Source organism: Elgaria multicarinata, chromosome 3, assembly GCF_023053635.1.
Source record: "Elgaria multicarinata webbii isolate HBS135686 ecotype San Diego chromosome 3, rElgMul1.1.pri, whole genome shotgun sequence".
Classification (NCBI taxonomy): Eukaryota; Metazoa; Chordata; class Lepidosauria; order Squamata; family Anguidae; genus Elgaria; species Elgaria multicarinata.
Window position 1 is genome coordinate 105,683,872 of NC_086173.1, and position 16,971 is coordinate 105,700,842.

At 39.0% G+C, this 16,971-nt stretch overlaps 1 protein-coding gene across 1 annotated transcript in view; it reads right to left on the bottom strand.

Annotated features, from left to right (window-relative positions):
• Positions 1 to 30: 30 nt before the first annotated feature.
• STIMATE (STIM activating enhancer) overlaps positions 31 to 16,971 on the bottom strand; it is a 42,672-nt gene continuing 25,731 nt past the window's right edge. The window contains exons 5-8 of the mRNA XM_063121180.1: positions 12,774 to 12,886; positions 9,587 to 9,664; positions 6,721 to 6,870; positions 31 to 5,570 (exon numbers count right to left, since the gene is read on the bottom strand). Of these exons, the coding sequence (XP_062977250.1) occupies positions 5,454 to 5,570; positions 6,721 to 6,870; positions 9,587 to 9,664; positions 12,774 to 12,886 (458 nt within the window). The 3' untranslated portion in view covers positions 31 to 5,453. The remainder of the gene's footprint in view (positions 5,571 to 6,720; positions 6,871 to 9,586; positions 9,665 to 12,773; positions 12,887 to 16,971) is intronic.

Here is a 16,971-nt window from a genome sequence, read left to right on the forward strand (position 1 = left end):
TAAAGGGCAAGAAGACAAGTAATGACAAAGTTATATTAAGCCAAAACTTTATTGTAAACCATTATTTAGGTACAACACATATCCTTTCCATTTTAATGAAATACCATCTGTTAAATATGATCAAGAGGGCATCATGGTTCACATTTTTAAACTCACAGGGCAGACTTTCATCTTCATTTTGAACCCCAAAAACACATTAAATCCGGGCTCGTGCTCAGTGGAGTTCCGCTCACACTGGACGGGTGGGACGGCAATTTTCACTGGTTCTTCCTTCCTTCTGGAGCCTCATGCCCCCTAAAAAGCTGTTCTGGAGGGTTGGGGGACTCTCTGGAACAGAAAGGGAAGCAATTCTGGGGGCTGCAGAGGGATAGGAAATTGGTGAAGATTACCACTTCATCCCCTTCCACCAATGGGGAACCAGAGCTCAGTTTCCCTCTACAGGAACTCTTTTGTTCATAAAGCAGCAAATCTGGATCCAACCCAAAGAGTATCTCTTTAAAAAAAGGGTGCTGCAGTTTTACTTTGTAAAACCACAGTCATCTCCCACCATTTAACTGGAAACTTCAGAAATGTTGATGTATTGCATCTCCTATGATCTGATGTGGCTAGATTTTTGTGTGTTCACCATCACTACTACTTTTGTATGGAAGCTGCAGATCTGCATTGAGCATGCACAAGAGGCACAGATGCCCAGCTTTCAAATAGGAAATGTTAAGGCTGAACACACACACACCGCCCGCCTTTCCTTCCAGCAAAGCATAGTTAGAAACCAAGCACATGCTTGTGAGGGAATGCCTCCAGAAAACCTTGCATTGTTGTTGTTTGAGTCACAATTCAACGAGTATGAGGTCTTTTCCCTGAAGAGAAGCTTATAACATGGTTTGTCAGCAACATTAACATATAGCATTTTTTAGTAAAGATAGTCAGGGAGACATTTATACAGTAAAGTTAGAAAATGAAGACTGCATAATGACCACAGGATTTCCATAATAATTACATTGGGCACCCAGATATAACGAACAGCGAATAATGCAAATCCTGCCCTATTTCATCTCTGTATCCCATCCATTTGGCAAGGGGAAACTATTAGTCTCTATCAAATTCCACACTGTCCTATATGTTTTAAGTGCAGAAAGAAATGGATCAGCCACATTAGTGTCAGATTAGCAACATTTTTTAAAAAAAAATACAGACTAAAGCATACCTCATTGTGATGAGTTCTTGAAAGATAAAATGTGCTCAACTTTTAGAGAACACTTATACCTTGCCTACTTTTCTTTGCCATCTTAGAATTGCCACAACTCACTGGATGCGTTTGCACAATCATGGATGGAAAATAAGCCACCGTGGCTTGTTTTTCCTCCCTGTGGGTGGCGGTCATGAGACTCCTATTAGCATAATTACGTTCATTGGGTGTGAGTTGCTGTGAAGTTCAGGGCGGTTTTTAAACCACCCCAGCCAGCCACCCTTGCCGTATTTGGACGTCATGACAACCCATATCTGGCAAGGGCTATTATGCTAATTAGGTGGCTTGAACTGGTATGTGCGCAGAGGAAAAATAAGCCAGTGGCTTATTTTCCCTCCATGATCATGCAAACCTAGTAAGTGGCTGCATTTGGACAATACTTTAGTCAATGGTGTGTGTGGGGGGGGAACAGTCAATTCATCATTGCTTATCTAGGGGTACTCCCCACACAACATGTTCCTACACAGCTGTGGTTGGTTGGGACTGGCACTCAAAACCAGCATTTGACTGCCACAGCCCCTGCTGCTCTCCGTCCTCCCTCAGTCCTCCCGGTGCTATCCCAGCAGCCTCTGCAAGTTGTGCTGCCTGTAGCAGAGCAGTGAGCGTGGTTTGGGCCACTCTTGCCCGGGAACTCTGTAGCCAGCCAAGATAGTCAACTCAACCCTGCAAAATAGTCCACTGGCTCAGTTCAGACAACACACTAACCACTGGTTGAGCAACTAGTCAACTTTGCAGCCGGTTGTGTTTTTTCCAGTTGTTGTTGTTGTTTTTGACAAAAAAGTCAACCACAGGGTGGTTGTTTTTTTTTTGCCAGACAGAGGACACAATTACCAACCATTGACCATTCAATTGACAGTTGTCTACTAAAACCACCAGTGGTTATTGTGTTGTCCGAAGTGAGCCATCGAAAAATAAGCAATACATTCAAATCCATTTAACTGCAAAACAAAATAAAGCACTAGCTATTTCTTCCCCGGTTTTGGTGCTGTTATCCTAACGAGCAAAGCAGAGCCATTTGTTCCATTTCAGCTAAATTGAATTCCCTCCCTCCTGCCCTGCCCTGCATAAGTTTTTGGAAAGAGACAAAATGAAATAAAACAAATTAGTTTACTGTACAGAAGGACTCAGAGCACCATGTATATTCAACCCATTACTTCTTCACACAGCGCTAAAACAATGGAATTCGGTACCACAAGATATGGTGATGGCCGCTTTAAACAAGATTTAGGGAAGTTTAAACAAGATTTAGGGAAAACTATCAATAATCCATCTATCAATGGCTGATAGCTACATCAAACTTCTTGTATAGAATAGTATACTTTTAAATTCCAGATACTGAGGAGTTAACAGGAGCCCATTAATGTTATATCCTGCTTCACACCTTAGAGGCTGACTGCTGAATGCTACACTAGATGGGCCTTGGTGTAATTCACTAAAGCAATTCTTATCATTCTTAAATAGGACCTATGTACATTTATTATCTGAGCATTCAAAATTATGCCTCTGGACAGTAGTGCTTTATTTTGTCATGCCGTTATAAGGTATGCGAAGCACAATTCACATTCCCTTGCAATATAGAACAATTGGGGAAGCCAAATAGAATATCTTCCTTCTGTCTTTAAAACGCTGAATCAAGCTGCTCAGCAGTGCCTGGCACTAGTCAATCACAATGGTAAATCTGAGGTCTACTTGAAGTTTGACTGTTTAAATACAATTAAGGCTTTGGGTTTGGTGTTTTTGTTTTAGAACCCCCCCCATCCCAACACTGTTTTAAACAGACATTTTATGTAATTGAGGCCACAGGAGGAAATGAATGGAGTTAAGCTTGGGGTTTTAGTCATGTGTTATTAGAATGAAGAGGTAAATGGCCTATAGCAGTGCTCTTCCCCATTTGTTTTGCTACCTCAAAGCAAAGGTTTTCAATTCTTAGTCCTACTATACAACTAAATAGATGTTGTTAAGTATCTACTTGAATTGACAAATTGTATCCGCCATCCTGCACACTAGGAATTTCACATAGGTATGACAGAACTGGTGTTAGGGCACAATGCTTGACAGAACAGTAATTCATTGAATTAGAAATACACAGTAAAAATATAAAAACAAATAAGTTAGGAGGCAACATTGATCAAGGACATTTCTCTACCTCAAAATAGAGGCTTTATGTAGGTCTATGCTTAGATAAACATTGGTTTCCCTTTGTTTTTAACCTGAACACCAATAAGTAACAATGTATTGCAAATATGTTACAGTGCAAGTCAACACTGTCCAATGTGGAGCTCTGGAATGCATGGCCCAGTAAAATGCCTCTTAGGGGCAAGCCAGGTAAGTGAGGCGGACATTGCTTGCCTCAGAATACAGCTAGTAAAATAGCCCCAGACAAAGAAAGAACGAAAAAAAGGAAGAACAAAGCAGTAATGGAGCAGCGTACTTTATCTCCTAAGGCCCAATGATCCCCCCAGTCCCAAAACCAGCAACCTGTGTAGCTTACCACATTTAAGGCTAACTACACATATAAAAACCATAAAAAAGAAGAAGAAGCTTTGAAGAGTTCTGACCTCTTGCCAGTGAACTGTTTTAAGGCTTGAAATACAATCTGATATTCAGATACTGCAAGTTACCAGTTTGCATTTTTTTCCTGAAATCACTTTTGCTGTTTTGTTATACCAGAAGATTTAAATAAGCATGGAAAACTGCCAAATAATAACTAGACCATGGTCGATGAAATCAGCTATGCAAGTATTCCATTGTCAGATATATTTCCAGTAAGCACAGGATAGCAGACAAAAAGAAGAAGCTGCAACCACCTGGACATTAATGGATGAATATATTTATCATACTATGCTATATCTTTGTTCTATCCCAGCTGAAATGAGACAGATGTTGTTTAGGAAGTTGAGGAATGAACAGTAGTGATTAGTGCACTTACAGTAGTCAACTGAATCATATTAAGAATTGGGGGGGGATGCTCTTAGGAGGAACAACTCCTTTTACAACATTATTCAGTTACATAAGGAATCTGCCTTATACCAAGTCAGATACTTGGTCCATCTATCCCAGTACCACTGGCAGTAGCTCTCCCTGGTTTCAAGCAGGAGTTTTTCCAGGTCTACCTGGAGATGCCGGGATTGAATCTGGGTCCTTCTGCTACTGAATTACAGCCCTCCCCACATAATGATGGTCACAGGAAGAGCTAGACAGTGTGCTATATTATATGTTCAAGAAAAGTCTTCTTGTTTTGAACAAGGAATGTTTCTTCAGCTTTGGAATAGTTGAGATACGGGATCAGAAAACTTTCAAGTGCTTAAGAAGCCGACATTATTCCAGTCTCTTAAATTCTTCAGTTGACATACAGAAGAAACCGCTGTAATAAATATTTGTTGCTTTTATGCTAAAGTGCACAGGGCCATGTATACGCAAATAGTACCCATGTCGCAGAAGTGACCAGTAGTATAATCCACTAAATAACGCTGCCGCTCAACCACCTTTTGGTTCAATTGGGCTTGTGCAGCACTCCAGCAGAATGGCTACGCAGATCTAGTAGCCGCTTGGCCATTCCTTTTGTCAGCACATTACTCTCCTTTATGTGACAGAGATGATGAAAAATAATTTTGCTGCGAGTATGACCTTTTTAACCACATGCCAAAAGTAACAGCATAATTTTCTTTGACAAAGACAGTCTTTAAATATTCCAGTATGAAAATATAACTTAAATATAAAAGTTCAAAAGGTTAGAGGAGACTTGGGGAGAAAAACTTTGTTCAGCCCATTAATTCCATAGGTACCCTTAAGTAGTAAACTTACATAAGAATATTAAGTCACAATTTGTAACATAAAACTATTCTGCTCTAGGAATATGCTGAAAAAGCCAGTTTTTAGTAATAAAACATACTGATTCGAATTTTGTTAATCCTGATATCTCTTCCAGAATATCATTCAGCAACCATAGCTGAAGCAATGATGTTCTTTGACCTGGTCACATCCAGACCACCTTGGTGATGAGGATTCTTCCACACAGGGAAAGATACCCTTGCATATTTGGTCAGAGTTTCCATAGTGCAGCTGAACAGGTAGCTTTTCAAACTGTCCGGGTTCCATTGTTTGAGCCACAGTTTCGAGGCAACAAGGATACGATTGCCAAGCGAAAATCCACTGAACGTGGACAATTCTGTCATAAACCTGCAAATGTAACAGGCCACCAAATCTGTCATACAGGCAGACCAAATCGATGCTTCTTTTTCTTAAAAGACTTTAAATTAGTCAATCTCCGAAGATCCTCTTCACCATCTGATTCCTCCATTTCGTCATCTGCTGAAATTAAGATCTATAGACAAAATGATATGTGAATAGACAGAACTCAACCAAACATTTAAACTCACACATCTTTTTTTAAAAATGAGGAAGTATGGATAGAAAAATAGTAGAATATGTGACCATATAGGTCTGAAAGTAACTTTTAGCCTTACCTTTCATTAACACCTCTTGAAGGAGCACATATTATGATCTGAATAAATATTTCAACCACTATCTTTGACTAGAAACCACACTCATGACTTTGTGGGAAACAACTATTATTTCTTAACCTTTTCTAAGACCCAACAAGAAGCTACCAGTGACACAAATATAAGGCTGACTGAATAAAGATCACTCAAATGCTATTATAGGAGCCAACTCTGTTCTACAAGAGCAAAATAATGGGTTTTGTTCCCAATTTCTTGCATCTCTGCACAATACTTAAAACCTCTTACAAAGAGAATAGTCAGCATCACATATCACCCATTTAAGCTCTGCCTAGAACAGTCCTTCACTTTTACCCATTAAATGTAGCCTTGTGAACTGCATTACTCGTTATGGAGCAGAGATGGATTCCACCCCACGACCACCATTCCCAATTAGTAGAATTCAGACAAAAGATTTGTTGCTTTCGTGACTCTGTCTTGTGTTATGGCCCATGATCAATACGTGGTTTTACCTTTGTAAGTCACGATAAACATGTGATGAGATAGAAATCTATAAATAGAACATGTATTAAGTGTCAACATAATAACTTAGGCATAAATGACTACTTTTATTAACAGTGGTACTTCTTAGCATTAGTCGCACTTGACACAACTGCAAGGACAGGACTTCTATGTGGGCTAGCCCTAACTTTAGGAGACTAAGCTCTTAGTATAATGCACTGATAATTTTACTCCATTAAAAATCTATTGAAGGCCCTAAAAGGTTGGGGCTTCATTAAGGAGCACCGAACCACTTCTACTAAGAAGGTAAGAGAGAGACGCAGTCAAACACCGACTGACTTCTGGACAGTCAACTTGCTTAATGGCGGTGGGGGCAAGACTCCAACTGGAGTGTAGGGCTGGAACAGAATGACCTAAGAAAGCATTAAAGCTTCCAAGCAAAAACTGAAAATACACAAACCTACATAATGGTAAGCAAACGGTAAGTGAGTGAATAGCAAATACAGAACTTGCCTCTGACTCAGATTCTTCATGTGAGGCTGCTCTCCTGTATCGAACTTTGCTTCCATTTCTTGAATCCAGCCCTGGTTCTTTCTCTTCAAGTTTAGCTTTTCTCCTCCCTTTCTTCATAAGGAAGTTATCAACTACCCAGAACATTAATGCCTGTTGCAAAGGAGAAGTCATTGTTAAGTGCCACCTATTGTTTGTAGCACAGGATACTATAGAAATGATACTATAACATCATTTGTACTATAGCAATTAGATTCAAAGAACTTATTTATATAAATGTATAAAATTAGATGGAGCACTAAGAATGTTGAATCGCTTAAGCTGAAGTTCAGTGGGTCATTCTTCAAGTGTACATGAAGAAAATGCATAGCATTTCACTGCAATGGCACCATGGCAATTAAACATGTATTCCGCTTGTGCTTCGCCCAAAACTTTCTCCTCTTTAAAAGTTTCTAAGAGTCGCAAGGCCTACATTCATATATTCTATATATTTTATCATTTTATCAGTCAAATAACAGTCAAGTATTTAAAACATCACCCAGTAAAACTGAGAGACACTTTAAATACAAAATTGCAATTTAATCATATTGAAATAATGATATTCAATTCTAAGATTTTATAATTATAAATGACTACCAACATTATGTTAACATAATTATTTGAACTAGCCAGACAAAAGTTATTTAAAACAAAGCATAAAAGAGAACTACACATAGAAAATATAAAAGGCTAGTTTTAAAAATGTGGCTATTCTTTAATGTGGATGTGCACAGATCTTGAGTTCTGCAGGACTCTGCAGTAGGAACCATCACTTCTGCCTTTGCTGCCAGAGGAAACCATGATGCCCCTATTATTTATAATATTCTTGGCTTCATGGCATATTTGAGCACGTTCAAACAGACAAGAAATCCAAAACATCTGGCAGGTCAAATCAATGACTTGTGCCCCCAACGTAAGGACACAAAGGTCATGGTGATACACCCAATAATGTAATTCCTTCTTTTTGGCTACTCAGAGGATGAGTAGCTTCTGGAAGCCCTGTAAAACTGTGCCGGGCAAACTGTTAAGGGCCGGGATTCAACTGCTGCTAAGGCAAGTTTTAGTAGCTTTTGAATTTTCTTGCAAATTTCACAGTTCTGTTTAGATATGTTTTTATTTATTTTTTAAAAAATCTTTCAAGAATGCTGTCATCCACTCTAAAGCTTTGAAGGAAAAATGGAATTAAAGTCAATAATAAACTAATAAATGATGATTTTCTACTTTTTAAAGCAAAGCAAAGGGAGGATTAACCACATTCATATCTTAAAACTACCACCATGGGATCAGTAATATGGGGTGGAAATTTTTTCATGACTGATGAATGCGGAGGATTGTCATCCAAGACATTTGGAGGACATCAAGTTGGGGAAGGTTGAATTAGCTTGTCAACAGTTTTCAGTACTTTAGCTTTTTTCTTACATTTAAACAACATAAAGGAAGTACATGCTGTTGTCTTCACATTTTTACAAGTATCCCAATAAAAAAAATCTACAAATGTAACACTGAAATCACATTAAGTGTGATTTCATTTCTTTCCTCAAATATTTCAGGTCAAATACTTGAGTTGCATTGAGACAAAAAATTAATACACGGTTTGTTTGTTTTTAGTTTTATTTACTAGATACAAGTAAAATAAACATGCTAAATTACTTTCTAGGGCATCCGAAATTTTTCCAATGCACACTGAAATTTTTCCAGTGCAGATTCGCCTAGTTTGCATAGGAACATTTTCCAGAAAAATTTTCAATTCAATATTTTCCAGAAGACCCACATCACTGCATGGAATAGAATGAAATGCTGGAAAATTATGGAGAAGTATCCAAAGTATGGGTTATGTTGCTCTCTCCACCAAGAAAGGCAAGGATCACATGATCTGTTATCAGACACAATTCTGTAGGAGAGACCTTTGTTGACTGTTAGCAGAGTTCAAAGATTAGGAATTAGTTCTTTTGAGAGGCGAGGCACAAATTGAAATGTGTGGCTAGTGTGTCAGCCACCCTAAGGAGGGGGGCTGGACACCTGTCACACCACTCCAGAATGGACTTTCACTGTATATTTCCAACTTTCCATTCTCTGGGTGGTGTAAAGGAGGCACCCAAAATATGTGCTCAAGCTAAGTTCCCCTCTCCAGGGTGGATCACGGCTCACATGGGAGTTCCGCCGTTGAGGGCGTCAACTTGAAAAAAACCTCACGTGCGTGGACTCTGGTATTCCCTTTGTTGCTGGTCTATCCTTTTTTTTCCATTTGCAGATTTTCCCACCACAGAGAAGTGCTTCCCCCACAGTGCCATCAGAACAAGAAGTGAGATAAAGGAAAGAAAAGGGTTTCTTTCTTTCTTTCTTGAAGATGAAGGAGAAGAAAGAGATGGATTCAGAAGAGAGGTAAGGTTGAGTTATACGTGTAGGAAATAGTTCAGAAGAAAAATAAATAAAGTTAAGACTGTTCTGGGAAAGGCAGGAAAGGAAACCGGGGAGAGAGAGACCGACCCAGACTTCCTCCCAAAGATCACTGATCATGGGATGCCTGCCTTCCTGGATGGAGAGGGGGCATAAACCATAGTATGGATACTCTCTTCACACCACCCAGAGAATAATTGTTTCTTTAAAGTTATTTTAGACAAGAGGAAAAAACAGAAGCCACTGTCAAGCATTAAGTACCCTTTCACAAATCTATACGCAACAGCTAATTAACATTTTTAAATGTTACTAATCCACCTTATTCAATTAGTATAATAGTTCCCCCCAAGATGCCACCACCACATATTTGCACTCCAAGTATAACTATTTCTTAAACACACTGAATATCAAGAAGATGTTCGTTTATACCAACATTGACAAAGAAGGGGACTATCAGCATGACAATAGCCAGCTCTAACTGGGGATTTTCTATAGGATTCAACAAGGCTACCTGTGAAGACAAAAAGCAGAACATTAATATCATGGAATTATATACAACTGAGTTCCCTAGTTATCACTTGCACTACATGTAGTTTCAGATTTGAAGGTTGTGGAATTAGGAAGCTTTGTTGAGACAGCAACGTGCTATAAGTTTTTATTATATTAAAGCTGATGTTAGGCTTGTTTAAGTGGCAATGTGAGGCGAGGATACATCTAAAGGTGTATATAGCCTTATTTAACTAGGGATTTTAAAAACAGACTGAACATTAAATATATCCTGGCATCTTTTTCATTTAACCCCACAATGATTTAATAGCGCTGTTCGTTAGCAACACATTGATTTTAAAATTACATGACTGATTAGCAAAGCCATGAATAGTGCTGCCTCAGCTATCAGAGACCTCTGCTCCAAGAACTTCAACATGGGAGAGATACCAGCACTATTGGCTTTGCAACTTTCCTGTGAGCTCCATTCAAGCTGGGCTCAATAAGACTTACACTGAAAAGGGAGGAGAGTTAAAAATATATATGAGGGGAATTGTATGTGAATGCAGAATACGCATGGCATGACCTATTGACTTAGGTTTTCAGCACTGAAATATTTCGTTTGGGCCCTGCTATGATCGCACCTTACTCTTATTTGGGAGCTCAGCACCACCAGTCCTAAGTTGGCGGGTTTTCCCCCCAGTGTGGAGTGTTCCATATATTCATCTGCCTTCCTCCTGTCCCATCTTAACAGAGCACAACCACTATCAACTTAGAAATTATTCATGAGCTTATGCTGCTAAGATACATTTGAATACATGGTACCATATCAGGATTTAGGTGCTAAAGAGCTCAGTGGCGTAGCATGGGTTGCCGGTGCCCGGGGCAAGGCAAGTATTGCGTCTCTAATCCGTGGACCTTTAGCACTCCCTGAGTCCCTTCCACCAGTCCAGTACTGAACTCCTTACCGCCCCCCACCCCACCCACAAGCACATGTATTACATTTTAAGAAAATACTGATCTATTTAAAGTAAAATTAATTTAATACTAGTATACCGGAACTTAAATTTATTTAACATCGCCTGGTTTTAATATACGCAATTTTTTCAATAACAGTATTGAAATCTACATTGAAATCTCTCTCAATTGACAGTATTGCTAGGTTACTCAGTCTTTCTTGGGTCATTGTAGATCTCTGATACGTTTTGATTAATGTAAGTTTTGAGAAACTTCTTTCACAACTGGCAGTTGAAACAGTGATAGTTAGAAAGATTCTTAATGTCACAACAAAGTTTGTCAAACTCTCTTGCAGCTTCCTTTTGTACACCTACCGAAGCAAATCTCTCTAGCACACGCGTCGCTGCTCTGTCCTCCTTCTGGATGACTTAGAAGGTAGCCAGAGCATCAACACGTGTGCTAGAGAGGGCCGTTTGGGAGGAAATGCAGCCTGCAAGGCCTTCCTGACCTGTGCGCAACAAGAAAAATGCTGTAAAATGTTACGTGGCAACGTTTATTTGCACAGTTGGTTCTACATAGATTTTAATTTCTTTATTTATTATTACTACTTTATTTCTTTTGAAATTTTTGCGCCCCTAAGAATTTTGCGCCCAGGGCACCCACCCCTGAGGGGGCTCCCACGCTACGCCACTGAAAGAGCTTTAAAAGGCCAAAATAATCGCTTGCCTATTTCATGCCTCTTCCAGGTTTATAATAAGAGTATGAATCCACAGCTGTTTCTGGCAATGTTGAAGGACTACAGGAAAACTTTGAAATAAGGAAGCTGTAAGTTTCCTTATGTCAACATTTTATATTCATTTGTACAGGAAGTATTCAGTGCCACTGTTGTTTGATACTCATAGTAAAGCTATTAGGTTATTAAAAGTGAAAACCACACTCTGGGTTAGTTCACATGACACAAAAGCCCAACATAGGTTATTTAACCCTTAATGAGGCATTATGTATGCCAGCTGCCATTCTGAATATGCAAGCCCTGATTGGGGGTTGCCGTCCCACCCAAACTCAGCCATTGGGGTTATGCAAAAGTTATTAAACAACCCAAGGGATATGCAACATCCTGATGGCCAGGGTTGTATGAAACGGCAACCCGTGATTGGTGGTTGCATATTAAAGTCATACTCAGCATGTGTCATGGCTTATCGTGGTTTAAATACCCCATGATGAGCCTCAGGGTGCCATGCGAACCAGGTCCAGAAGTCCTGACTAATCTCTGTATTGGAGCATTTTATGTACTTGTTTATCAGACACAGGAAAAATTACTATTGCCATTAAATATGATGGTAATAGAACAAATATTTAATGTAGAGAATTCAAAAGATTTGTCTAGATAGCAATACAAATGATTGAAACTCTTTATATTGGAGATATGGAATAAATAAAAGTAGGTGAATGTTTTAGCTCAGGGGTAGGCAACTTTTGGGGGGCTGTGGCCAGCCCTGGGAGTTTGAGAAACTGTCCTGGGCACCTCTACCAAATGGGCCTGCTGCAGATGAAAGCACTGGCTACAGCCACCTGCCACTTTCATTTTCTGAGAATGTTCGAAGAGCCCCATGTGTGGCCCAAGGGCAGTCAATGAAAAAGAAGATGGGAGCAGCTAGAGGCCCGGACGTCATTTTCAAGCAATCTCAGCTGCTGGTAAGAAACGTTATTTTTTAAAAAATAAAAATAAAAATGCATAGTAGGAGGTGTAGGGCACCTCAGTGGATGCCATAAAAAGTGTCCCAGTCCACACCGCTGTCCATGGGTGCCAAATTGCCTACCCCTCTTTCAGATGATCACAAACTCAAGTGAAATCTACACAACAAGAAATAATAATGACTTCAAAACTTACAAATTTTAAGCAAATACTAGTATTCAACGTTTGATAGTTAAGGTGACACATACAGAGGAAACATCTATTTAGCATGGCAAAGGAAGGTCTCTGAACAGTAAGATCAGTCATACTTAACCAAAGTATTAACATACCTTATTGTAAAAGGTAACAATTAACACTTAGCCACTGTGAATATTTTCGTGATGTTGTTTGCCAACACACTGAACTAGTCCCACCTTAGGTAAAGCACTAATAACTATCTGGCACACCACTGACTTATTAAAATAATAATCAAGATTCAAACCTCTTTCCACTGAGGTATTTGGAGAACTATGATGATGATAGTTTTTTCAAATATCATGATCACTATGTACAACGCACACTGGCCTACCCAAGCACTGCATTGCAGTGGGTCACCTACAAAAGAACACACAAATGGTTAGCACAGGTATCTGGTAAACACATTTACAACTACATTTAAGTGAATCATAAAACATTACTCCGCATATGAAAGTAGAGTGTTGAGTATCTTAAGGTATTATTTTGTCAGTTCAATCTATTTAAAGTAAAACCACTGGATTATTGGTTATGCATTATTTAGGGAAAGATGTTCTCTTTGTAGCTTATAAAGTTTGAGTTATGAGATTTGAGAAGCTGAAACTAAAAGTAGAAGTACCAATTTCCCACGTGGAATGCCTTTGAGAGCTCTACTGTAAGAGTGTGTGTTTGTGTGTGTGTGTGTATACATATAAACCATTTAGAAAGCAAGTCTGAACTTGAACGAAAATCACTGTTGTGTCTTGTGTGGCAAATAATTTTACCTTCTAATCAGGCTTAAACATATTACTCTTTGGCCCCATTCAGAAGACTCCTTAAACCATGGCTTTAACCATGGTGGTTAAGCTAGAAAGCCAGGCCATGTTCAGAAGACACCTTAAACCACGCCTTTAACCATGGTGAATAACGCAAAAAGCCTTATTCACTGTGGTTAAAGCCATGGTTTAAGGTATCTTCTGAACATGGCCTGGCTTTCTAGCTTAACCACCATGGTTAAAGCCATGGTTTAAGATGTCTTCTGAATGGGCCCAATCTCTCTCTCTCTCTCTCTCTCTCTCTCTCTCTCTCTCTCTCTCTCTCTCTTGATTGTGCAAACTCTGTCTTTCATCTCTAGATTGTACAAACTAAAAACAAGATTGGACCAAATTCATCAGCAACATGATCATTACAGCAAAAACTTCTAAGATGTAACGAGAGAACACAAATTTCAGTAGTGCCTCCAAACATATAATTTCAGTCATTGGAAGAGGCACTGCACATTATCTAATTTGTGCCACAACTTGTCTGTCCAGCCTGATCTTTAAATCCTCCATGAAATCATTATGGCTGTTGCCCTTTCCTTCAAAATCATTAGCAAAAATACTGAAAAGCGCTGGATACTTTACAACCTTTTTGCAAAACGTCATTGCATCCCTCTCCCCAATGTAGTGCCCATGCAAACAATGAAGCATTACATTTGCATCTACCCTTCTTCTTTGGAGGTCAGATCAGGGGTTCCTAGACATGACTTCAAAAGAAGGAGTTGAAAGGGAAAGTCAAGGTGGTCAAATCTCTGCAGAATGCTTGGGGGTTATTCAAAACCACAATAATAGAAGCTCAGATAAAATGTATACCTCAAGTTAGGAAATGTATCAACATGTGTAACTAATGAAACGAGGAAACAGAAGTCTTGAACATGTTTTGACAAAACAAATGCATACAAAAAGGATTTCAAAAATATTTGAGAAGTATATCACTAAAACAGTGAGACGAACAATAAAATGTTCTTTTTTGTTTGGTATTTTTTTAAACCTCTTGTTCGGTGGTATCCAGTGGGGCTGCTCCAACTTTGCTGGTTTCATTGCGCTCATGGGATCCACCACTTGCACAACGGGGCTTTGGCACTTCTAAAAATAACCCCAGAAATGAGGAGAAACAATCATTTCTGGAAAGAAACAGCTCAGTTCCTTTCTGCGAACTCATTGACCTGCTCACTCTGGTTATTTTTTAGAAGTGCCTAAAAAAGCTGCATATCTAACTCATGGCAGTTTTAACAAGTCCATATTTCTCAAAGCTGTCTCACAGCAGGGGCTCACAACTTTTTTGGTTCCGTGATCACATCTGGATTTTTGACAGAGTGTCATAAGACTGTCACAAAATGGCTGTCATGTGGGGCTTCTCCAGCCCCAAATGGCTTTCATGGTGGATATAGCTGGTTACAAAACATTGAATTCCCAGAAGGCAGACTGATGTGACTAAAATAAAAGTAGCTTGCCCAAGAACATAAGTACAAGCAAATACACTCCAAAACACAAAACCGCTATTTGGAACCCACAGTTTCTACTCCAAATCCCATTCCTCAGAAGGCAAATTGGTGAGCCTCAGAGATAAGATACTTGACCAAGAAACTGAGTATAAGGCTACACTGGTGTCTGAGCCAGATGTCAAATCACATATTCCCCCCTCAAAGCACAACAAAATATCCATTTCATAGAAGGCAAACTTGTGTTTGATCTAAGAAACACACCCACAGACAAATATGCACACAAAATACCAAAAACCAAACCCAGGCAAAACACCCACACAGAAAGGCAAAATGCACACAGACCACAGGCATGAGGGGGAGGGGGCCTGGCGGGCAGCAAGAGAAGGGTCCACGGGAACCATATTGGAGACCCTAATTTTAAAGGAATGAAAGCAATGGAGAAGGCGAAATGCTTTGCTGAAGCCCTTTATATATTAATTAGTATCTTTAGCAAAGTAAGTAAACTAGATTGATGTCATATACTCAAATCTTAATTGACTGCTACTAGTTTTGTTTTGAATACTCACAACCTGATGTATTATTATTTGCTTGAATATCTTCCCAGGTTCACCAGACAAGCTAGGAGGCTTGCAATTCCCTTTAAGAGGCGCATTGTACTTGCACTTCTCTAGTCTTCTAGAAAATACTAATTTATCAGTTATCTTCTCTATAGTAATTAAATTACCATTATGTTTTTAGTACTATTTTAAATGATTTCACTGAAGCCATTGTAGGATTCTTTGGCATTTTTAATCATTAACTAATTAAATTACCAATTTCTCTGAAGAAGGAACTGGACTGTCTAAAATATGACAGCACAAATGTATGTTTAAAAACCAGTCGAGAGTTCCTGGTTACAACACACACACACACAAATTGGATCATGGAATGAAGTACTAGCAACAAGATGAATCTTTAAAAGCTTGCAAACACAATTCGATTTGCTATATGGTTTTCAATGTGCAGTGTCAGCACATCTAGAATACAGCTATTCTTTATGATATTTCGCCCTCTACTTTCAAGTCAGTTTTACGATATCTTCAAATACAGACTAACAGCTGAGCTTGAGAACTGGGCAGTGGAAACTCAAATACCTTTAAACAGCTGTAATGTGGAATGGACCCTGGCCATTTCCTTTTCTGGCGAGGCTTTGAAAGACATACACCAGATCTTTTACTAGCTGGGCTTGATGTTTATGTTCTTTTATGTCGGCATGTAACACTTGAGCACTCAACACTCCGAAGTCTGGAAATTTCTTATAAAAGTTACTAAACAACAACCCACATACCTTCAATTAAATGCATACATCTGTTTAGAGATTTGGGATAAGAGTTAATTGCAAAGCATTAACAAACATTTCGGCAATAAAAGTTCAAGCTTCTCTTTTCCTATCCAGATTTTGAATTGGCATATTATGATCATCTCTCGTTTGCTATTGGCAGGCTTGCCATGATGACTTAGGGATGTTTTGTGTATCTTAAAAGTTGTGGAATTTGTTTAATATATTCATTAGATATTTTTTTAAAAATAAATAAATAGGGGCACTCTCAATTCCCCCCTAAATGAATTCTGCCTCAAAACACTTGTTCTATTACTGTTCTCTATGAATAGCATCTTCTTTGTGGTAACACCATGGCTCCGAAGCACCTTCTCCTGCTCAGGTTCCATCAAAGCCCGCCCCCCTCCCCCACCCCACTTTCAAAGTCTCTTTTGTCAGAAAACACTGGAACTCTTGCTTGGGTTAGCTTTTCACATATTGTTTGTACCTGCTGCACATTTTAACATTTCATATTTTATAACCCTGCTAAAAGGCAGCTATTCTGATCATTGTATTACATTTTATGTTTCCATTTGTTTTGTCTTGCCTCTGTTGTAAGCTGCTCTGGGTACTATAAGCTGTAGGCCAATTCACTCTTCCCCACCTTGTTTTCTTTTCCATTTGACACTTAACATCCTGGGCTGTTGTAGCTTGCTAAGTATACCCAGAATTCATTGCATTTTGGGGGAGAGTTTTACCCCCTTAAGTTGTTGTTGGGGTTGTTTTTGATTTTTTGGTACTTCTGCAAGTACCTTGGTCTATGACTGAATTAGTATTCTACAGGGGGTGATGTTTAAACAACATCGTCTGGTTTTAATTGTTAATTCTGATTTTAACATTGTT